Source organism: Chrysochloris asiatica, unplaced genomic scaffold (assembly GCF_000296735.1).
Source record: "Chrysochloris asiatica unplaced genomic scaffold, ChrAsi1.0 scaffold00172, whole genome shotgun sequence".
NCBI lineage: Eukaryota > Metazoa > Chordata > Mammalia > Afrosoricida > Chrysochloridae > Chrysochloris > Chrysochloris asiatica.
This window is the reverse complement of record NW_006408690.1, coordinates 2319939-2344179: the sequence shown is the minus strand read 5'-3', so window position 1 is coordinate 2344179 and position 24241 is coordinate 2319939. Positions and strand designations below refer to the sequence as shown.

Genomic DNA, 24241 nt, shown 5'->3' with positions numbered 1-24241 from the left:
AATTTAAAGGTGATAAAGCCTACCATATGTATTTTCAAGTTAGAAAAGTTAAACTGGAGAGGTGAACCAACTTCCCTGAGGACAAATGGCATTCTTACTTTGTATAAATTCACGCAAGATAAGTAGCTAAGATGACAGGAATACTAAAATGCAAAATATGACTGACAAAAATTACTTTGAAAGCAATAGGGATCCAAAGAATGGGTTCAGAACCCCTAAGAAGTAAAGAAGATTAGGAAAATCATCTTGTGCAGAAAGTAGCTAACAGAACAAGATACCAAAGTAAACAGTTACATAAGCATCTCAAGGGAGGAGATGTGGAAGGGTGGAAAATTCCAGGCAGAAAGTTGGGATAGTGACAGGAAATGGAAAGGAACTGGAGGCAAGAAGAGATTTGGGCTGTACAGAAAGCAGGCTAGAAGAAGGGAGAGCAATAATCCAAAAGGAAAGGAAGAGAACAGGGCTTTTTAAAAGTCAAAGCCACAAGCATCACCATGGAAAGCTTGTAAGTCCGTCTTCTGCCTATAACTGATTGGAATACCTAAAATGGGGCTACAACGTGCCCAGTGAAGGAGGCTTTCTGCGGAGCCTCTGCAATACATAAGACTATATATAGGTGGAAGCCTGAACCACATCCAGAGATGGGAAATTCCCACTTGAAAGGACAAGCAGACCAACCTGGAGTGGCTAGAAGAACAGAAGATACTTCTTGAAAGAAAGACCTACAGGAAAAATATAAAACAACTGTTTTATATATAGGCAGACCGACTGTTACTATAAGAACAAGCAACATGCTTGCCCAGGAAACATCAAGGCAAGTGGTCGGGTCCCCTCAGTGCAAACCCCCTTCCAAGACTAAGACTCAATGGGAATACACGCTGTGATTGGTGACCACGCTCGACACCGATAAGGGGAAGGGAGGGAAAAACAGCAATGAAGTTGTGCGCTGAGTCCTACCATGTTCAATAGACTTCTGTGAACCCGGGTGAAGACCTGGTTGGCCAGCAGTGTGGCAAGACCTGGGGACTCCTGGGCCAGGTCCAGGAATATAGCCACAGAGGACTAGAGTGGAGAGTGAAGCATCCAGCTGATAAGAAGAGAGGGCATATGCATAAGAACACCCACACTTGCAGATAATACCCACTTATCCTGGCTTCAGTGGCTGGATGATCAGAGCTCAACCAGAAGTAAAAAGAAGAAAAAAACAACAAAAAAGTATTCTCATACAATTTGATGAACTTGACCTATACCTATGGAAGCAGTAGATCAAAAGAGGGAACAGGTCCTTACAGCAAGAATCATTCCCACCCCCTCCACACAGAGTAGACAGGGATGGGCAACTTGGACATTGGCTACCCAAAATGGGGGGCAGGGGACTACAAAGGCAAGAAGTGACTGGCTTACAAGCTTTCAAGAGGGAACCTAGATCCAGAGGGCCTGGAGGAAGGTAGAATCTCCAATGAGTAGTATTCAATCTGACTAGCCGGGGCTGATGCAATGAAATGCAGACGGGTCTCTTGTGATACAATAGTGAATAATTGTTATCAGGACTGATTGTGAGGGTCGGAAATGTAAAGGTAGATGTTTTATAGCAAGGAGGGGAGTGATTAACTTTTCAGTCTAGGAGCGGAGGTCCCTAGGACCATCAAGGGAGAAGAGCAGAGAGCAGGACCCTACCCAGAGAAGCAGTGATGCCTGAAATGGAGCCAGAGATGATGACATGGAGCGATGGAGCAGCTGGAGACTTTAGATCCAGAGAGGGAGAGTGACTGTGTGCTGAAGACCTGGGGGGTACGGGGGAAGGATTGCATGGAAGGGATTGTAACCATGGCAATGAGACGATATACGATAAAATGAATGTAAAACTAATGTTCTCCCATGTAAACTATCACATAATTCACAATAAAACATTTAAGAAAAAAAACACAACAATAAATAATCCAAATGCTGGATAATCTTAAAAAAAAAAAAAAAAGTCAAAGCCACAGAACATTAAAGTAGTATATGTTAATTATTCTTCACTCTTCTGTTTTGATTACACTGCTGCGAAATGTTCATTCCTCTACTAAGCCATGCTGGAGTCCTGGTGTGGCGCTGTGGGTTTATGAGCTGGACTGCAAAGTCAGTATGAATTGCAAAGTTCGCAATTCAAGCTCACCAGCCACTCCTAGGAAACCCTTTGCAGGGTCACTATGAGTCTGAACTGACTAGACAGCATTTAACAACAGCAATTACTAAGGCATTCAAGATGTCTTGACGGTGCTGTAGGAAAGCACTGGCCTGCTATCTGCAAGGTTGGCAGTTCAAACCCACCAGCTGTTCCAAAGGAGAAAGATGAGGTTTTCTTTTTTTATAAAGATTTATAGGATCACTATGAGAGACAATTGATTCGATGGCAGTAAGTTTAAGGTTTTTTTCCCTAAGGCATCCGAGACTGATTGGTAGCTATACAACATACCCTTTTCCTATTGCACACATTCTATTACTAGGAGAAAAATGTGTAAATGTCATACTTCTGCATCAAATACAGTTTATCTATATTATTCACAGATTCTGTATTTGTGAATTTCCTTACTTGCTATAATTTATTTGTAACCCCCAAATCTATAAAATCAGAAAAACAAGTTGCTGTCCAGTAGAGCCCAACTCATGATTATCCATATGTTGTAGAACCATGTGCTCTACAGGGTTTTTTGTCTGTTTTTTATTGTAAATTGAGTAATAGTTTCCATGGCAGAACATCAGATTTACACTCATAGTTTCACTGCAATGATTACAATCTCCTCCATGCATCATCATTCAGCAGTAGTTGTTTCTATTCCCTCTTTTTTTTTGAGGGGGGGGACTACACAAAAACACTCAGGAATATATAAGCATTTAAACAACCAAAAGGTACATTCTGTAAGCCTGCCTTCTGGCCACCAGCACCTAGCTGCCAGCACGAGTCTAGAGTCCACAAAGGCTCTATTTATACATACCCTCATCTCTGTCTCCATCTCTAGTATTCCTGCTTCTCTGGATAGAGTCCCACAAGGTTTTTAATGACAGACTTTTCAAGAGTATGTCACCAAAACTTTCTTCTGTGGTACCTCTGGGTAAACTCAATCTTTCAGTTAGCAGGTTGAGTGCATTCAGTATAACCCAGGGACTCCCTAAATCTGGACTCGTGATCTTTTCGTGGTGTTTCACAAACTTGCACAAACCAGTGAAAATGTTGAGTCCTCTAGTGGCATTGTAGGATAAGCAAGTGCTTGACCACAAGGTCGGTTTGAACTGCAAGGTCGGCGGTTCAAACTCACCAGCCACTCCTCAGAAACTCTTCAAAGGGTCGATGTAAGTCAGAACCAACTTGACGGCACTTAACAAAAAACAATACTACGACTGTGGTCCTTCTGAGCTGAGGGCGAACAAGGTGACACTCTACTTTCTTGTTTCAGCTATCATACTTGTAAACAAGGGTCCTTTTCACAGTCTATTTACTTACTGCCATGATTTTTGCATTCTTCATGCTTGGTGTTGGTGATTTCACTATTTAAAATATGCCTCAAATGTAGTGCTGTCTAATGCACCTTAGGAGCACAGTAGGTTATACAGTGGGCTGCTAACCCTACCGTCAAAAGTTTGAACTACCCAGCCACTCCATGGGAGAAAGATAAGGCTGTCTGTTTCCATAAAGATTTACAGTGTTAGAAACATTATAGGACAATTCTGTTCTGTCCTATAGAGTCATTACAAGTCAGAATTGACTCAGTGGCAGTGGGTTTGGTTTGGGGGTTAGTTCAAGAAGGCTGTGATGTGCTTTAAGGAGAAAATTCATGTGTTAAGTTTCAATCATGCATGAGTTACAGTGCTGTTGGCAGTGAATTGAATGTTAATGAATAAACAGTATATGTTAAATAAGGTGTCTTTAAACAGAAACACACTTACAACAAGATTATATTTGACTGATTGATGAAATTATTGTGACCAGAGGAATCTAACCCTGTTATTTCCCCTAGGAGCAGTGGCTCAGGACAGGCTAATTCAGCATTTGTGGTAACTTTACAAAACACAGCTACTGAAAATAACAAGAGTCAGCACCACGTGGTTTTCACTGTGGCTTCGAGACCCGGTCACTTGGTTTGCTATAACCATACGGCAAAACCCTGGACATCTCATCAGAGCAAAAGAAGGTTATGGATTGTTGTTAACACAATATAACAGGAAGCAGACTTGAAATTATAATATCAAACTCTGTCAACAGGAAAGGCTTTAAGACTTATACCATGAAAAATCCTCAGTTTGTTGATGAGGCGAACATAATCAGGTCAGCTGTGGTGGTACAACGGTTAATGAATTTATCTGAGTACTGAAATTGCAGTGTGAACCCCACCAGCCACTCTGAGGGAGAAAGATTTGGCAGTCTGCTCCCATAAAGATCGTTGTCAAGTACTACTGAATTGATTCTGACTCATAGCGATGCTGTATAGGGGTTCTAGGGAGCAGCTAGTGGGTTTGTACTGTAAACCTTGCAGTTATCAGTCCAGTGCTTATCCTACACTGCACACCAGGATGAAAATCCTATGGGGCAGTCCTACCTATCTAACAGGGTCGCTATGAGTCTGAATCGATGTGGCAGTAATGAATTTAGAATGGAAGAGGCAGTATTTGAGGATGCTAGATAACTGAATTGCAAAACATCCTCCTTTAAGAACATGTCAACAACATAGGAATATATCAGAGTTAACATGGGGGCAGGGAGGGAAACAACAACAAAATTCCTAAGACTGGTATATCAGAGAGACAACTCTCTTCTTAAAATGAGCTTCTAAATGAAGTACATTAAGTGTAGAAGCAATAATCTTTGGTTCATAAATAGAAGGCTACACTCTTGAGTTGATATGTTCAAAAATGGCTGCAGCAGTACATTGACAGGGAACTGCCAGACGTGCAGGCTAGATTCAAAAGACCAAGGGCGTGGAATGACATCAGCAGTGATGTCAGATGGATCCTGGTGGAAAGGAGAGAATATCAGAAAGATGTTCACATGTGCTTTATTGACTACACGATGCTTTCGATTGTGTGGTTCATGACAATCAATGGATAACACTGCAGAGAACAAGTATTTAGGAACACATAATTGTGTTCATGAGGAACCTGTACAGAGACCAAGAGGCAGTTTGGTTAGAGCAGAGCAAGCGAACACAGAATGATTTAAAATTACAGAAGGTGTATGCCAAGGCTGTGTTTTTTCATCATACTGATTCAATCTGTATGCTGAAAAAATAATTTGAGAAGCTGGAATATATAAAGAAGAATGTAGCATCAGGATTGGAGGAAGACTTATTCACAACCTGCAATATGCACATGATACAATCTTGCTTGCTGAAAATGAAGAGACCTTAAACTACTTACTGATGATGATCGCAGACCACAGCCTTCGGTATGTGTTGCCCCTCGATGCAAAGAAAACAAAAATCCTCACCACTGGATCAATAAATAACATCAACATAAGTGGAGAAAAGACTGAAGTTGTTGAAGACTTCACTTTGCTTGGATCAGTTATTAACATTCATGGAAGCAGCAGTCAAGAAATTGAATGACGTAGTGCATTAGGCAAATCTGCTGCACAAGAACTCTTTAAAAGGTTTGCAAGCAAAGATGTCAGTTTGGGGGCTAAGGTGCACCTGATCCAAGCCACGGTATTTTCAGTAACCTCATATGCATGTGAAAGTTGGACAATAAAGAACACCACAGAAGAATTTATGCATTTGAATTATGGTGTTAGAGGAAAATACTAAAAGTATCATGGACTGCCAAAAGAACAAACCAGTCTGTACTGTAAAAAGTACAGCCAGAACACTCCTTAGAAGTCAGGATGGCCAGAATTTGTCTCTCATACTTCAGACATGTAATTAGGAGATTCCAGTCCCTAGAGAGGGATATCATGCTTGGTAAAGAGGAGGGTCAGTGAAAAGAGGAAGAACCACAATGAGATGAACTAGACAGCAACAATGGGCTTAAGTGTATCAGCGATTGTGAGGCTGGTGCTGACTCGGGCAGTGTTTTGTTCTGTTGTGCGTAAGGTTGCTATGAGTTGGTACTGACTTGATGGCACCTAAGAACAAACGACAACAGTGATGGTTATCAAAGGATGATTTTTAAATTCTCTATTTCCTTCTATATTTATTAGTTGGCCTTCTTTTGTATGGGAAAGCTTTTACTTCACTCCATTTGGTTATTTATTTACTTCTGTATTTATGCCGGAATTATCTAATTAATTTCTGTTTTATTTAATAGTCCAGAGTTCTGGTGTGGTGCTATGGGTTAATGTGCCGGACCGCAAAGTTGTTTGAACTAGAAGGTTGGCAGTTCAAGCTCACCAGCTGCTCCTTGGAAACCCTGTACAGGGTCGCTATGGGTTGGAACCAACTCGACTGCACTTAACAACAACAATCATTGGTCCCAGATTTGGTCAGTGAGAATTGCTTGAAGTTGGTGTTTAGATCTTTCTGACATGTCTCCATCATTCTTTAAGCATTTCCTTATTTTTGGTACACTATATTCCAGTATCATCTTGTATCCCACCAGTTTCAGACCAAACTTTGCTTTTCTATAAGAATTCTTCATTCCTTTTAGACTGGTTTTAAAAACCAAGATCTGGGGACAAGGTATGCTAGATCACTGGGCACTAATGCTCCTCTTATTGGAAAGAGCTAGGACATACACACTCACATAAAATGCACACATGTTACATTAATTTTGGTCTTTAAAATTTTGTTTTATAGGTATGTGTCAATGTATATAAATATATGTATGCATATATTTATACAACAACAACAACATACATTTATACATTGTTGTTGTTAAGTACCGTGGAGTCAGTTCCGACTCTTAGTGACCATGCACAGGGTTTCCGAGGATGTAAATCTTCACAGGAGCAGAAGGCCTCATCTTTCTCCTGCAGAACTGCTGATAGTTTTGAACTGCTGACTTTGCAGTTGTCATCCCAACTTGTAAGCACTACACTACCCTGTTTATTTAGGGTTTCTAAAAGAGCCCTGGTAATGTGGTGTGTTTTGTATGCATTGGGCTGCTACCCATAAGGTCACCAGTTTGAATCCACCGGTCACTCCATGGGAGAAAGATGAGGTTTCCTGTTCCCGTAAAGATTTATAGTCTCAGAAACCCTACACAGGGTTGATATGAATCAGAACTTCCTCAACAGCACACCACTACCACCACCACAGAGTTTCGGAGGCTGTAAATCTTTGCAGGAACAGGGAACCTCATCTTTCTCCTGAGAAGCGACTGGTAGACTTGAACTCCCAACCTCTGGTTCACAGCTCAGTACTTATCCTACAGAGGTTATTAATAAATAAATCACAATTTCTCTTTTATCTATATTATACATTTGGAAATTTGGTGTCAAACCGGACATGTGAGTAATGAGATTTAAAGCCATAAAATAGTCTGTCATAGGCACGATGCCTAAATAAATCACAAAAAAAGTACATCCTGTACTTTTGTATTGAAATGTTAACTATCCTATTAGAAATGAAGTTCCCCAGAGAGAAATCCACAAGAATGAGAACTGAGCACTGCCCTTTAAATTGAGTCTCTCTTCCATTTTCTAAGCAAGACAAGCTCTGCCTTTCAGACACTAAACTTTTAGTTGACCTGCCTAAAGAGTGTAATCTCCTGGGAGCTCGGGCTCTTTGCTGATTGATCATATAGCGACAGCCAATGTATATCGTTAACAGCATTTACAAGCTCACTCGCTTGTTTTGCTTTCTGAGGCATTTATGGTTTTTTGTAAACACCTATTCCACTTAGCAAACATGCACAAGGTTTTCTAAAAAGCTCTATTCTAACTACTATGACCAGACCAAAACTTACTTTTAGCGTAATTAAGTAGCTTGATGTTGTTGTTGTTGTTAAGTGCCTTCGAGTTGGAGCCGACCCATAGCGACCCTGTACAGGGTTTCCGAGGGTGTAAATCCTTACGGGAGTAGAAAGCCTCATCTTTCTCCCGCGGAGCGGCTGGTAGTTTCGAACCACTGACCTTAAGGTTCGCAGCCCGATTCGTAACCACTACGCTACCAGAGCTCCTTAGTTAAAGTAAAATGGAATTAATTCTAAGAAATGGCTGCTTTTATTTTTTTAAAAAAACATGAAGAAGCATTGGTTGTAGGAACTCAATTTGACATTATTTAGCAATAATTTATCACATATTCATTATGTAACAGAAGTGAGTTTGAGGCTAGGTAGGAATATTATTTCATGATAATGCTAATAGCTGGTCTGCAAAATGCCCAGAATGATGCTAAGTTGTTTACCTCTGTCCGCCCCTCACAATAATCACCTCTCTGTGGGGGGTGTTGTTCTTTGTCACACTTGGTAGATGTGCAGATTGATGTCCTTGGAGATTTTAAGTGACCTTCTCCTAGCCACACACAATTGTATGAAAACTCCTGTCTTTCATTTGTCTTTTCAACTGTACTTACTGAGTAATTTCAGTGTGCACTTGGCCATGTTTGATTCTCAGGAGAAAGGGACAGACCAGACAAAGATCCTGTCCTCATGAAACATACAGTTTAGCAGGAAGTTAGGCAAACTAAACCTATAGTCACAATGAAGTATAACTGATCTGCTAAACAAGGAGGCTATCAACTAAAGTTGGCTGGTTAAGGAGGGACAGAGAGGTTTTGTGCAGGGAAGCATCATATTTGTAACTGGTCACAAAATGAATGACACTGTCTCTGGATGGGGGGCAGTGATGGTCCACAGGTAGAGCTTTTGCCTTAAAGGTGGGATTCTGGAGTCCTGGTGTGCTGCTGTAGGGAAGCGATGCCTGCTAAGTGCAAGACCAGTGGTTCAAAGCCACCAGTAGCTCCTTGGAAACCCTGTACAGGGTTGTTATGAGTCAGAACCCACTAGACGGCACTTAACAACACTAGGGCGGTAGACTAAGACTTGACTCCCAATCAATGTATCTCAAATGAAGCCACCAGTCTATTTGTGGAGGCTTGGGTGCTGCTGTGAGGTGGAATAGATTTCAGCAGGGCTTCCAGAATAAGATTCAGAAAGACCCATTGATCTACTTCTGAAAATCAGCCAATGAAAGTCTTACAGATCACAATCGTTTGATCCCCTTGTACATGGAACTCCCTTGTGTAAATGACAGTTAGAAATAACACACACAGAGAATTTTCAATTTCTTCATTTTCCCTATAACAAATATTATCTCTCTCCTTGGAGCAAAATAAATTCTAGTCAGCTCTAATAAATCTGTAATTCGTTTTAGATAGAGTCCTCTGTCTACTCTGCCTCCTCCTTCTCTCTTAAAATGGTACTTTCTATACAGTGTTGTTGTTGTTAAGTGTGTTGTTGAGTCAATTCCGGTTCATAGCCACCCTATTGAATAGAGTTTCTGTGGAGCAGCTGGTGGGTTTGAACTACTGACCTTGTGAGTTCATAGTCCTATGCTTATCCTACAGTGCCACACCAGGAAGCCACACAGGGTAAGACAAATGACTTTTAATGACTTGTGGCAAGGGGAGCAGATAGGACCCTCGGGCATATTTGGTCTGGGAACAATGTGTCTTGGTCTGCCTGGCTGCTGGGTGCTCTAGTGGCCCCCCATACTGGAGGCCACTCTAGTCATTTCTCCTGGTGCAAGCAGGGTCCCAATAGACTACGGTGCTTACTCTTTCTCTAGATTAAGGCTAGAGCTCAGAACACTGAGATGGAGATGCCCATTTAGAGCTGATCCAGGTGACTTGCTTTGTGACCTCATTACTCAGACCATCTCCTGAGCAACTTTTATAGACATTCCCCTGTCAAATTTCCAGTTACTTCTAGAATTATGGAAACTACAGGTAAGGATTTTGGGAAGTTCAATCTGAGTCCTCTCTACTTAATCACTGTGTACCTGCAACATAACTACAACGTGGCTCATTCCAGTCTGGACTGGGGTAGACCAGGAAGTAGTCTCTTTCTCCAACACTGAGAATGAGGGAAATGTGAGTGTAAGAGTCTTTCTGTTCTCATAGTCATCTTCATTTATCTAAAGCTCATCTCCCTTTCCTGCTCTTTCTCCATTTCTTCTTTCCACAACACCCTACAATTCAAACGCTGTGCACTTCCCCTCTTCTTCCTTTGGTCTCTTCTCTCTTAGATGAAACCTTATGGTTTAGCACTGGGATTTCTCTCTCCATATGCTAAACAGAAGATAAAGCAATTTACACAGAGGATTCTCGAGACCTAGCCTCAGCTCTGCTACAAATTCCCACTACTGATGTTAAATACAGTCTTTTCCCTGTATTCCTGTTTGAACAAATCCTAATCTTTTCCCAGACAGAGAGATGGTTCAGGTAGACTGGGGTGAGGATCACCTGCTGGGATAAGTAAAAGTAAAAAATTTTAAAAAAGCATCTTCATGCTTTCAAAGGACTCTCTCAGTTCTACCAGTTACCCTGTTGCCAATGACTGGGTTTGCAGTAACCCCGTATATGGCGGGACTTCAAAAAGTGCATAGAAAAATGGAATGCAAACAATTTTTACTTGAACTCTTTGAAACCCCTCATATGTCAGAGCAGAAATGCCTCCAAGGATTTTCAATTGCTGATTTTTCAGAAGTAAGTCACCAAACCTTGCTTCGAAGGAGCTTCTGGGTAAACCTGAACTTCCAACTGAGTATATCAACCATTTATACTGCCTAAGGGCTCCCTCCCCCAGTTTCATGTTTAAAAACCCTAAGAGTATGGCACACAAAGAAACTAAAAGAAGTTTACCTGGCTAGCAGACAATAGGAAATGAAAAGATGTGAAGACGACCAAGTAGTACAAACAATGTATCAATCATTAAGTACTTCTTTTGTGTGGCCCAGTATAGAGAGAGGCGGGAGTCCTGGTGTGGTGCTGCGGGTTAATGAGCTGGACTGCAAAGTCGGCTTAAACTTCAAGGTTGGTGGTTCAAGCTCACTAGCTGTTCCTCAGAAGCCCTTTACATGGTCGCTATGGGTTGGAACTAACTTGACATACTTGACAACAATAACAACAACTCCCAAGGGCTAGAGGAACCCATTGAATGGAATAATGAGTGAGGGACTAATATGATTACATTGCTTTTTGAAAGAGTTCTCCTGTTTGCAGTGTGGAGAATAAATGGGAAGGTAGGGAACAAGACTAGATGCAAGAAGTCCAGGTAAAAGATGATGGCTAGGACTAAGGTAGGAGCTGTAAAGATGGGAACTGGACATTTCTAGCAGAGAAGCAAATTTTTGTGACTTATTGTCTATGTGAAGGTGAGGACAAGGAGATTTCTGGGAATGGATGAGGCCTTGGCAGTCAATTTTGGATGCTTTGAGTAAGAGATGCTTGTTAAACCTCCAAACACAGATCTTTGGTAGTTAATAACGAACATATAGCCTATTTTATAAAAGTGAGAAATGTAAATATAACTTCTTCTAAGACCCTTTATTCCCTACATGTAGCGCTCAGTGAAAATTTGATGTAAGCATAAATTGAGAACAATGATGTTCAGTTTGATGCTGGAGTTTGAGATTTACCACATCTTACTCCTTCTGTCCTTGCGAAGTATCACTATAGTTCTCAGTCTAGCACACTTTATTCAGATTAAAACCTATAAACCCTACTGGGTCACCCATGTCTCATAACATGCAGAGTGGCAATGTAAGCAGTTTATGTGCAAATAATATTATTTTAATATCAAATATTACTCAAAACCCAAAACTCAACCTACTGCCTTTGAATTGATTCTGACTCAGAGCAACTCCTAAAAGGGTTTCCAAGACTGTATATCTTTATGAGGGCAGACAGCCTCAACTTTCTCCTATGGAGAGATTGGTGGGTTTGAACTGTCAATCATGAAGTTAGCAACCCAATGATAAACCAACAGCACCAACAGAACTGCTTATTAGTGCTGTGGGACGAAAACTGGGGGGAGGAGGGGGAAGTGTAGGGGCCGGGTTTCTGGGACATACCCTTTGGGTGGCTGATGATGCATGAAGGGGATTGGAACCATGGCAGTGAGATGATATAAGATGGAATGAATGTAAAACTAAAGTTCTCCCATGTAAACTATCATATAATTCACAATAAAAAAAAAAAAAAAAAAAAAAAGTTGTTCCTGTGAATCATTATGTCCTGTTTTGAATGATTAATCACATTTCAGTTCTGTATCCTATCTTATCTAAAGAATCACATCCTCCCTTTGTGAATTACATCCTTCCTTTGAAAACAAACCCCCCCCTAAAAAAGAGAATAAAAGACTGAGGTAGAGTGAGTTCTGTGTGCAATGCTAGGTAATATGTTTGCAGATCTGCCTACCTGCCAGCTTGCATCATATCTATGTGTCTGTCTTTTTTGTATATATTTCGTCTCTCTCTTTCTCTATCCCTTTCGCCACCAGATCTCCCTTCTTTGTGACACCCACACATCCTTATCAAGGCTGGACCCCGACATAGGACCTCGACATATTAGATACATCTTGTTAAGCGCCATCAAGTCCATTCAACTCACAGTGACCCTATACAGGGTTTCCTAGGAATCACTGATGGGTTTGAGCCACTGGGCATGCAATTAGCAGCCCAGTGCTTATCCTACAGTGACAAACCAGGACTCCTATCAGATACTAGGTTTAATAGGCAACAACAACAACAATTTTTTGTTGTCATCAACTCATGGCTACCCCAGGTGTGTCAATTGTATTCCCTAGCATTTCCAATGGCTTATTTTTCAAAGTTGATTGATGTTGTTGTTAGGTACCATTGAGTAGGTTCTGAGTCATAACAACACTATGCACAAAAGAATGAAACACTTCTTGGTCCTGCACCATCCTTATAATTGTTATGTTTGAACCCATCATTGCTGCCACTGTATCAATACATCTAGTTGGAGGTCTTCTTCTTTTTCTCAGATGCTTCTACTTTTCCAAGGATGATGCCTTTCTACAGGGACAGGTCCCACCTGTCCAAAGTATGAGAGAGGAAATCTCGCCACCCTCACTTCTTAGGAGCATTCTGGCTATACTTCTTCAAAGACAGATTTGCTTATTTTTCTGCGAGTCAATGGGACTTTCAATATTCTTCTCCACACCAACTCAAATGCATCAATTCTTCTCCAGTATTCCTTATTTATTGTCCAAGTTTCACATGCATATGAGGCTATTGAAATGACCCATGGCTTGGTCAGGGCAACCTCAGTCCTCAAACTGACATCTTTGCTCTTGAATACTTTAAAGAGGTCTTGTGCAGCAGATTTGACTAATGCAACACATCATTTGGTATCTTGACTGTGACTTCCATGAGCATTGATGTGGAGCTAAGAGAACTGAAGGCTTTGACAACTTCAATCTTTTCTCCATTTATCAGGATGCCATTTATTGGTTCCATTGCGAGGATTTTCAATCACTTTACACTGAGGTATAATCCATATTCAAGACTGTAGTCATTGATCTTTATCAGTGACTGTTTTGAAACCACTTCACTTTCAGCAAATGAAGTTGTATAATCTGCATATTGTAGGTTGTTAAGGACACTCTCCAATCCTGATGTCACATTCTTCTTCAAATAATCCAGTTTTTCTGATTATTTGCTCAGCATACAGACTGAATAAACATGGCAAAAGAATACTACCCTGATGTATACCTTTCCTGATTTTAAATCATTCAGTCTTCCCTTGTTCTATTTGAGCAACTGCTTCTTAGTGTATGTACAGGTTCCTCATGAGCACAATCAAGTGTTCTGGAATATTCATAAGAATAATATTCTTGGCAATAATATCCATAGTTATGATCCACACAGTTGTCTATCTTTGCATAGTCAATAAAGCACAAGGAAACATCTTTCTTGCATTCTCTGCTTTCAGCCAAGATCCATCTGACATCAACAATGATATCCCTGATTACACATCCTCTTCTGATTCCATCTTGAATTTCTGGCAGCTCCTTGTTGATGTACTACTGCAATCATTTTTGAATTATCATCAGCAAACTTTTACATGCATATGATATTAACGATATTGTTCAATGATTTCCACATTCTGTTGGATTACCTTTCTTTAGAATGGGCTCTTATAATTGATTGGCTAGGTAGCTGTCTTCAAATTTCTTGGCATAAAAGAGAGAGTGCCTTCAATGCTGCATCAGTTTGCTGACAGATTTCAATTTGTGCTCTGTCAATTCTGGACCCTTGTTTTTTGCCAATGCCTTCAGTGCTGCTGAATTTCTTCCTTCAATACCATTGGTTATTGATCACATTGGTAACTCTTGAAATAGCTGAACATGAACTAAATTTTTTTGGTACCATGATTTTGTACATTCCTTCCACCTTCTTTTGATGTTTCCAGCATTATCCAATATTTTGTCTATAGAATCGTTCAATATTTCAAGTCAAGACTCAATTTTTTTTTTTTTTTTTCAGTTCGTTCAGCTTGAGAAATGATGTGTTCTGCCCTTTTGGTTTCCTAACTCCATGTCTTTACACATTTCATTATAGTACTTGGCTCTGTTTTCTTGAGCTATCCTTTGAATTTTTCTGTTCAGCTCTTTTACTTCCTCATTTCTTCAAGTCACTGTATCTTCTTTAGGCACAAGAGTAAGTTTCAGAATCTCTTCTTACATTTGCTTTGATCTTTTCTTTCTTTTCTGACTTTTAAATAATTTTTTGCTGTCTTTATGTATGATGTTCTTGATGTCATCTCACAACTCTTCTAGTCTTCAGTCATTAGTGTCTAGTATATCAAGTCTGTGCTTAAGATGATCTCTAAATTCTTGTGGGATATACTCAATATCATACTTTGGCTCTCGTGGACTTGTTTCAATTTTCTTCAGCTTCAGCTTGACCTGCATATAAGCAACTGATGGTCTATTGTTTTGGCTGACATTGAGCTTCTCCATAATCTCTTCCCACAGAGGTAGTCAATTTGATTCCTATGTATTCCATTGGGTGAGGTCCATGTGTATGCTACCTTTTATGTTTTTGAGAAAAGGTTTTTGCAATGAAGAAGTCATTGGTCTTACAAAATTCTATCATGTGATCTCCAGCATTGTTTCTATCACCAAGGCCTTATTTTCCAACAACTGATCCTTCCTCTTTGTTTCCAAACTTTGCATTCCAATCACCAGTAATTATCAGCACATCGTGATTGCATGTTTGATTGATTTCAGACTGAAGAAGCTGGCAGACATTTTCAGTTTCATCTTCATTACTTTTAGTGAGTCGTGCATAAATCTGAATTATCGTGGTATTAAGTGATCTTCCTTATAGACATATGGATATTATTCTATGATAGACAGCACTGAACTTCAAGATACATCTTGAAATGTTCTTTTGATGATGTATGCCAGAATATTCCTCTTCAATTTGTTGTTCCTGGCATAGTAAGCTATATATGATTGTCAGATTCAAAACAGTCAATACCTGTTCATTTCAGCTCACGAATGCCTAGGATATGATCTTTATGTGTTCGATTTCATTCTTGACAACTTCCAATTTTTCTAGAATTCATACTTCATACATTCAACATTTGATTATTAATGGATGTTTGTAGCTGTTTCTCCTCATTTTGAGTTGTGCCCCATCAGTAAATGTGGGTCTCAAAAGCTTAACTCCATCCATATCATTATGGTCAACTCTACTTTCAGGAAGCAATCATAAGGTTTTCAGTGGCTAGCCATTCAGAAGTGATATGCCTCTCCTTATTCCTTCCTCCTACTCTGGTAGCGTAGTGGTTATGAATTGGGCTGTGCACCTCAAGGTCAGCAGTTTGAAACTACCAGCTGTTCCGCGGGAGAAAGATGAGGCTTTCTGCTCCTGTAAAGATTTAAAGCCTCGGCAAGAAGTAACAGCTTACAAGCTTCCAAAAGGGAACCTAGAATCACAGGGCATGGAGGAAGGTAGAATCTCCACTGAGTAGTATCCAATCTGTCTAGGTGGGGCTGATGAAAGGAAATGTGGATACGTGTCTCTTGTGATACAATAGTGAATAACTGTTATCAGGATTGATTGTGAGGGTCGGGAATGTAAAGATAGACGTTTTTGTAGCAAGGAGGGGAGTGATTAACTTTGCAGTCTAGGAGCAGAGGTCCCTGGGACCATATAGAGAGAAGAGCAGAGAGCGGGACCCTACCCAGAGAAGCAGTGATGCCTGAGATGGAGGCAGAGACAATGACGTGGAGAGATGGAGCAGCTGGGGACTTTAGACCCAGAGAGGGAGAGGGGCTGTGTGCTGATGACCTGGGGGCAGGCTTATAGGGTTAGTTGATAATGCATGGAGGGGATTGTAACCATAGCAATGAAACGATATACGATAGGATGAATGTAAAACTAATGTTCTCCCATGTAAATTATCACATAATTCACAATAAAACATTAAAAAAAAAAAAACATTTACAGCCTCGAAAACCCTGTACAGGGTCGCTATGAGTCATAACCAACTCCACAGCACATAACAACAACAACAACTCTGTTTTAATCTGGAAACTCCACTGAAATCTGTCCACCATCAGCGACCCTGCTGGCATTTAAAATACTAGAGGCATAGCTTGCAGCATTGCAACAACACACAATTCACCACAGCATGACAAACTGGCCGAAATAGATTGCCAGGCACCCTTAGCTGGACTGGGAACCTCCAACCTTTAGGCTAGCAGCTGAGTGTGTTAATCATTTGAGCCACTCAGGAACTCTTTCAATGTGCAGCTGATCCTGTTTTCTAATCATTACTATAGAAACATCTTCAATTCAATTAATGTGAAAACATAGTTCTCATCCTTCTTGCTTTTCCATTTAAGACTGCTGTATACAGATATCACAATCAACTGCAGCAGTCTCAGCCAGGCACCACAATAAGACAGAGGGTCCTAAAGGAGAAAGACACTCTCTCTCCCAGTGTCTCCTTCTTAAGGTGGAAAAAGTTCCTCAGAAGACTCTTGATGCCTCTAAATCCTGGATTACATGTCCATTTGTGAACCAATCACTAAAAAAGTGATTTTAAAAAATTTTTTTTATGGGATTACGTTTATAAGCTTGGAGTAATCATTTGGTATGGCATCTTTTTGGGAGAATTGACCATACATATGGAGTCCTGGTGTGGCGCTGTGGGCTAATGCATCAGACTGCAAAGTCATTAGAACTTTAAGGTTGGTAGTTCAAGCTCACCAGCTGCTCCTTGGAAACTCTATACAAGGTTGCTATGGGTTAGAATCGATTCGATGACACTTACCAACAACAATTGTTACAGTGGAGATATGGGCACAAGATGGCTGAAACCTCTCTCATGTTGAATTAAATATGTATCTCTGTCCTTTATTATCTCAGTAAGATGCAGATTTTTTTTTTTTCTACTTTCAATGACAAGAAATAAAGCAACTGGAAAATGATCAAGTCATATCATTCTAGTTCGGTATGCCATGTAGCTCATGTACTTCAAAGAAAACTTACCAAAATCTACTAGTTTAACTCCACCTTCAGTAGTCAACAGGATGTTATTTCCTTTTACATCACGGTGGATAGTTTTGTTGTTATGCAAATGTTGAAGTCCCTAGATGTTGGAACATAAATTATGACTTTTAAACAAATCATTGAACAAGAAACATGGTTTTTCAGATAGATACGTTTATACAAAATCTTTAGAAAACATGGTAAAGTTAACATTTAAACATTTTGGAATATTTCATATTGTCAGCCAAATCAAAGTATACCATATAAAAACTCATAAAGCCAGAGCTTTTATCAAATATTTTATGAAATGTTGATCTCAACAAAAAAAACATTCCATATAATTATATAGTAAATAAAATAATGGCAAATGAAAAACTAAATAGTAGCAAAAATACACATTATCTCTCTCTGTCACTAACACAACTTCAGAAACACTCCTAAGAGTGCAGAAATAGGGTTCTGTTGATACAAGGAGGGTAGATTTCTAATGGAAAAAGGAATTAGCTATGTTAAGCACCTCATATTTTGCATGTTCTTATGCACAATAAATATTAATGTAGTTCTATTTTCCTAAAAATAGGATCCGCATTTTTTATTTCATTAGAACTGCCTCAAAATTAATGCGCAATTTAAATTGCCTTTACCTTGAGAGCTTCATGTAAAATATAGGCAATTATGGGCTCACTCATTCTTTCGCCCCTCTTCAGAAATCCTTTCACAAGATCAGTCACTGAGCCTCCATTGCACAGCTATAAAACAATTATTTCAAGTTGGGTATTAAAATGGGCATGACATATTAATTCTCGCTATGAAAGGTTTTCCGTGAAGCATTTTTTAAAAGGAGTTTCAATTTGCTGTTTCAAATGATAACACCCATCATCTTTATAGTTACATAAATGAAATGAACATGTACATTTTTACTTGTAAATAACCAGTATCGGGACACAGTTTTCCTTTCAAATAAAAATTTAGAATAGAAAAAAGGCACTAAGAGGGTAAGAGTTATATTATTCCCAAATTTTAGGATCTAGGGATTCACTGCACTACTGATTTCTTTTTTATTCTTTGCGTTGCTGTAAGTATATATCTATATGTAATACAAAATTAGCAATTCAATGTTTTTCATGTATCTGATGTAGACATACCAATTACTTTAATCATGTTGTATAACCATAACCAATACTCACTGAAAAATGTCCCATCACCATTAATACTCAATGCTTCCTACACAGTGACTATTTACCTTCTCTCTCCTGACCCTGGCAACCACTAACGAACTTCAATCTCTGTAAACTTGCCCATTATAAATGTATCGTACAATATTTGTTCTTTTCTGATTGACTGACTTCATTCAGCATGATTTCAAGGTTCAAACATGTAACATTAGGACTCTGTTTCCCTTTACAACTGAATAATACTGCTTTATTGATGTCTGACATTTTAATGCACAGCACAATGGAGTCTTAATGTACAACTATGTATTACTTTATACATGAATTAATTAAAAACATGTCCTTCTCTTGCAAAATTTCAGAGTGCACTGAAGTAAACAGTTTAAAAATATTATTTTAGAATACTATCTGAAAAGCATTTTTCCTAGGCTCTTTAGCCTACACCCATCCGATTCCCCAAATCTGTGAGAATTAAAACAGAAAAACAGAGGAGCATGGTAGGAGACTTTCACACTTGGGCTCTCCAACATTGTTGCTGTTGTTAGTTGGTGTCAAGGTATAGACACTTTATGCACAACAGAACAGAACACTGGTCCTGTGCCACTGTCACAATTGTTGTTATGTTTGAGCCCATTTGACACAATTGTCAATCCATCTTGTTGGGGATCTTGCTTTTCTTATTGGTCCTCCATTTTACCAAATACAGTGTCCTTCTCCAGGGACTGGTCCCTCCTTATAACATGTACAAAGAGCAAAAGTAAAGTCTCTCCATCAATTCTAAGGAGTATTCTGGCTGTACTTTTTCCAAGACAGATTTGTTTGTTCTTCTGGCAGTCAATGGTACTTTCAGTATTCTCCTCCAACACCACAACTCAAATACCATTAATTCTTCTACAGTCTTCCTTATTCACTGTTGAACTTTCACATACATATGAGATGACGCAAAGTATTTTGGCTTGGGTCAGGCATACCTTAGTCCTCAAACTGACATCTTTACACTTTAAAACTTTAAAGACATCTTTTGCAGCAGATTGGCCTAACACATGTCATTTGATTTCCAGACTGCTACTCCAATGGAATCCTGGCATGGTGTTACAGGTTAATGTGCTGGGCTGCAAGGTTGGATTGAAGTGCAAGGTCAGCGGTTCAAGCTCACCAGCCGCACCTTAGAAACCCTATACAGGGTCGCTATGAGTCAGAACCGACTTGATAGCATTTAACAACAAAAACTCCAATGAGCATTGATTGTGGATCCAAGCAAAATGAAGTCTCTGAAAAATTCAATCTTTTCTCCATTTATCATCGCATTATTTATTGATCCAGTTGTGAGGGATATTATTACAGGTATATAACTGACAGATGGATCTTGGCTGAAAGCAGAGAATACCAGAAATAGGTTTGCTTGTGTTTTATTGACTATGAAAAGACATTTGACTGTGTGGATCATAACGAACTATGGATAATATTGGAAAGAAATGAAACCAAGAACACTGAATTGTGTTCATGCTGAACCTGTACAGAGACCAATATGCAGTCGTCCCAACAAAACAAGGGGATACTGCATGGTCTAAAACCAGGAAAGGTGTGTGTGTCGGGGCTGTGTCCTTTCGCCATACTTATTCACTCTGTATGCTGAGCAAATAATCTGAGAAGCTGTACTTTATGAAGAACATGGCATCAAGCTTGAAGGAAGGCTCATTAACAACCTGTTATGAAATGCACACAACCTGGCTTGCTGAAAGCAAAGGACTTGAAGAAGCACTGATGCAGATGAAAGAACCCAGCCTTCAGTATGGGTCACAAAGCAATGTAAAGAAAACAAAAATCGCCAACACTGGACCAATAAGCAACATTATCATAAATGGAGAAAAGATGTAAATTGCCAAGGATTTTTTTTTTAAAGAGGAACATACTATTGGTCTGTGTTAGAACGTCATCTTTAGGGCAAACATAGTAACTCCTTCTCTCCTCTTCTAAGCACCAACTTTAATAATGAAATCTCAGACAACCCAATCACCTGAAGCATTTTCAACTTCATTTGGGAGTAATCCTCAACAAGGACTATAATCTATGTGGATTGAAGATGACAATTACAACACTTTTTTTTAAACTCACAAAGAACACTTTGGGTCTTTATGGGCAATTTGTCAGGTGTACCTGGTGGGTTTCAACCTTAAAACCTGTAGCAGTTCAATGCTTATTCTTCAAGGCCATAACAGGAATCCAAAAATATGTATGTTACTATTGTTCAATGCCTTTTATTGCTGGTTGTTAAGTGCCGTCCAGTCATTTCTGATTCACAGTGATCATACATAGGGTTTCTGAGGAACAGCAAGTGAGTTTGAACTACTGACCTTTTGGTCAAGTGCTTATCTTACAGTGCCACACCAGGACTCAGAGTGCCATATTGTTGTTGTTAGGTGCTATTGAGATGATACCAACTTATAGCGACCCTATACACAACAAAATGAAACACTGCCTGGTCCTGGGCCAATCTCACAATTGTTGCCACACTTGAGCCCATTGATGCTGCCACTTTGCCAATCCATCTGGCTGGGGCTCTTCCTCTTTTTTCTCTGACCCTCCATATGGTATGTATAAATTTCCAAATACCTATAGCTTTTTAAATGTTTAATTTTTGATACCAAGGTTTCATAAAAATCCATGTCCAATTTGGCCATTTACATATCAGCATTGAGTTGCGAATATTTCTTTAATAAAATAGCCAATACCAGGTTGGATTCAATTTAAACAAGAACTATTTGATGCTGTAGGATAAGCAAGGAGTCTTGGTGTGGTGCTGTGGGTTAATGCGCCAGACTGCAAAGCCATTTGAACTGCAAGGTCAGCGGTTCAGGCTCACCAACTACTCCTCGGAAACCCTATACACCTTGGAACAGACTCGACAGCACTTAACAACAACAACTAAAGGATAAGCAAGATTAACAGTTCAAACCCACCAGCCAATTCTCGGAAACCTTATACTGTGATTCACTATGAGTCAGAACCTATTGATGTTGCTTAGAAGCAACAGTATATGTTTGACCCTGAAGGGCCCTGCTCCTGATCTACAAAATGCCATGGCAGCTGCTCTCCAAATGGCACTGAATAAAGTCCTGATTTCTGTCTCCCTGAAAGCATAAGTCTTTATTACACCAAAAGATCCTTCCCCTAGTAGGTTCTGGTTTCAGGAACATCTCCACCTATTGGAAACCCACCAAAACTGTAACTGGGACCGCACAGCCTTAAATATACCAGTCTGTAAGGAACGGGTAGGTTCTTTGTCTCTCTTGACTTTGAGTTCCCACTCCCAGGTTTATTCTTAATAATCCTGCCTGCTGTTTGCTGAAGCCACATTTCTCTCCTTGTCTCTTTCTTTCTTAGTGTTAAGAGCCCTGATAGTGCAGAGGTGAAGCAATCAACTTCTAACCCAAAAGTCAGCTGCTCTGTGGGAGAAAGATGTGGCAGTCTGCTTCTGTGAACATTGTTGTTGTTAAGTGCCATTGGAAGTCCTATAGAGTAGTTCAACTTCATGCTACCGAGTCCCTGTGAGTTAGAATTGATCCTAATGCAACAGGTTTCAGTATAGATATTGGGGATGTGGCACTGTAGGATAAGCACTGGACTGCTAACCACAAGGTTGGCGGTTCAAACCCACTGGTTGCTCCTCGGAAACATTATACAGGGTCGCTATGAGTTGGCAGTTAACAACAACACTTCTGGTTCACAGTTTCACAACATTCCTGGTGAAGGACAGGGCTGTCCCTTACCTCTGTCCAGCACCAACTTCACATAAGCAGCCTTCCTCAGGAGCATTTATCTAATCTGCTTTCAAGATTCATATGTGCCTCACTGTCTCAAGGACAAAAAACAACAACAACAAACCTGAAAGAGAAAGAATGAGTAAAGAGCAAAACCAAAAGCCAAAAGTAATTCTCCTTTATAAACCAAAAGATAAGGGATAAAACTTCAAATAAATTTAAATAGTTAAACGATGCAATAAGAAGTGCAAATATTCTTGAATTAGGTAACAGATGATTAGAAAATAACAAATGACTTTGTTTCTCTTTAAAGAGAATTACATCCAGGTGAATGAGTTACGTTATACTTGGTCGATGCAAACTAGACTAACAGCGGGATTATAATAGGAGACGGAGAAACCTTTAAGTATAGCTTTCTAATACAAAACTATAACAGACCCTTAATGTTCTTTCATCAAAGGAAATTGAAGTACAATCTTCCTAAACTGGAACTACACTAATTATAGAGAAGCACTCAAAAAGAATTCTCTGTCTCCCAGGCTGTAGTCAAGCACTTAAAAAAATAAAACTCAAAACCTAAAAGAATATTTATTCTACAAACACTATTCCAACTAACTTCCCAGTATTACACATTTTCTAAATGTCTTCTGTCTTCAATGTTGTAAATACGTCTATTTCTTTCCTCAGTTCTGTCAGATTTTATTTCATGAGTCCTGGTGTGGTGCTATAGGATAAAGCACTGGACCGTAAAGTTGGTTTGAACCATAAGGTTAATGGTTCAAACTCACCAAGGTTTGAACAGGGTTCAAACTGCTCCCTGGGAACCCTGTATAGGGTCACTATGGGTGGGAACCCACTTGAGGGCACTGCACTGAACAACAATCACAGCAACAATTTAAAGCTTTGTTACTAAGTAAATACAAATTTAGAAAAGTTCTGTTAGGTGAGCTGGCCTTTTTTGTCAATATATAATGTCCTCTGTCTCTGATTATATTGCTTTTCTAATCATATTGCTTTCCTGATATTAATATAGCCAGTCCAGCATTTTTAACATTAGTGTTTGCATAACATATCTTTTTCCATAACTTTTTAAAACATTGAACCTATTTGCATATTTTTATTTAAAGCATGTTTGTGGTTGGTTCTTGCTATTTTACTCACATGGACAATTTCTGCTCTTTGAATTGTAAAGTTTGAATCATTTCCATTTAGTGTATTTATCAAGGTGTTGTTGTTGTTGTTAAGTACCATGGAGTCACTTCCGAATCATAGTGACCCTGCACAGGGTTTCCAAGGCTGTAAATCTTTATGGGAGCAGAAAGCTTCATCTTTCTCCCAAGGAACAGCTGGTAGTTTCAAACTGCTGACCTTGAGGTTAGCAGCCCAATTCGTAACCACTATGCTACCAGAGCTCCTTAATTATCAAGATAACAGGGTTAAAATCTTGGGTCTGTTTGTTCTATCAGTACTTTGTCTTCTTTTTCCCTACTCTTGTTTTCCTTTGCTTTGGATAATTTTAGTATTTCAATTTTTCCTCTATTAGCTTAGTAGACATACTCCAATTTATTTTTAAATTTTTGCCTTGTATTTGTTGTTTAAGTGCTCTGGAGTCATTTGTGACTCATAGCGACTCTGTATAGGGGTTCTGAGGAGCAGCTGGTGAGCTTGAACCACTGACCTTAAGGTTCAAATCAACTTGCAGTCCAGGGCATTAACCCACAGCGCCTCACTAGGTCTCCTAGCACTATGTTGTTGTTAAGTGCCGTCAAGTCGGTTCCGACCCAAAGCGACACTGAACAGGCTGTAAATCTTTATGGGAGCAGAAAGCCTCATCTTTCTCCCGCGGAACAGCTGGTAGTTTT

General features: G+C 39.6%; 1 protein-coding gene across 1 annotated transcript in view; it reads right to left on the bottom strand.

Annotated features, from left to right (window-relative positions):
- MYO3A (myosin IIIA) overlaps nt 1–24241 on the bottom strand; it is a 410482-nt gene that overhangs the window by 363143 nt on the left and 23098 nt on the right. The window contains exons 3-4 of the mRNA XM_006871683.1: nt 18091–18195; nt 17447–17546 (exon numbers count right to left, since the gene is read on the bottom strand). Coding sequence (XP_006871745.1) covers nt 17447–17546; nt 18091–18195 — 205 coding nt within the window. The remainder of the gene's footprint in view (nt 1–17446; nt 17547–18090; nt 18196–24241) is intronic.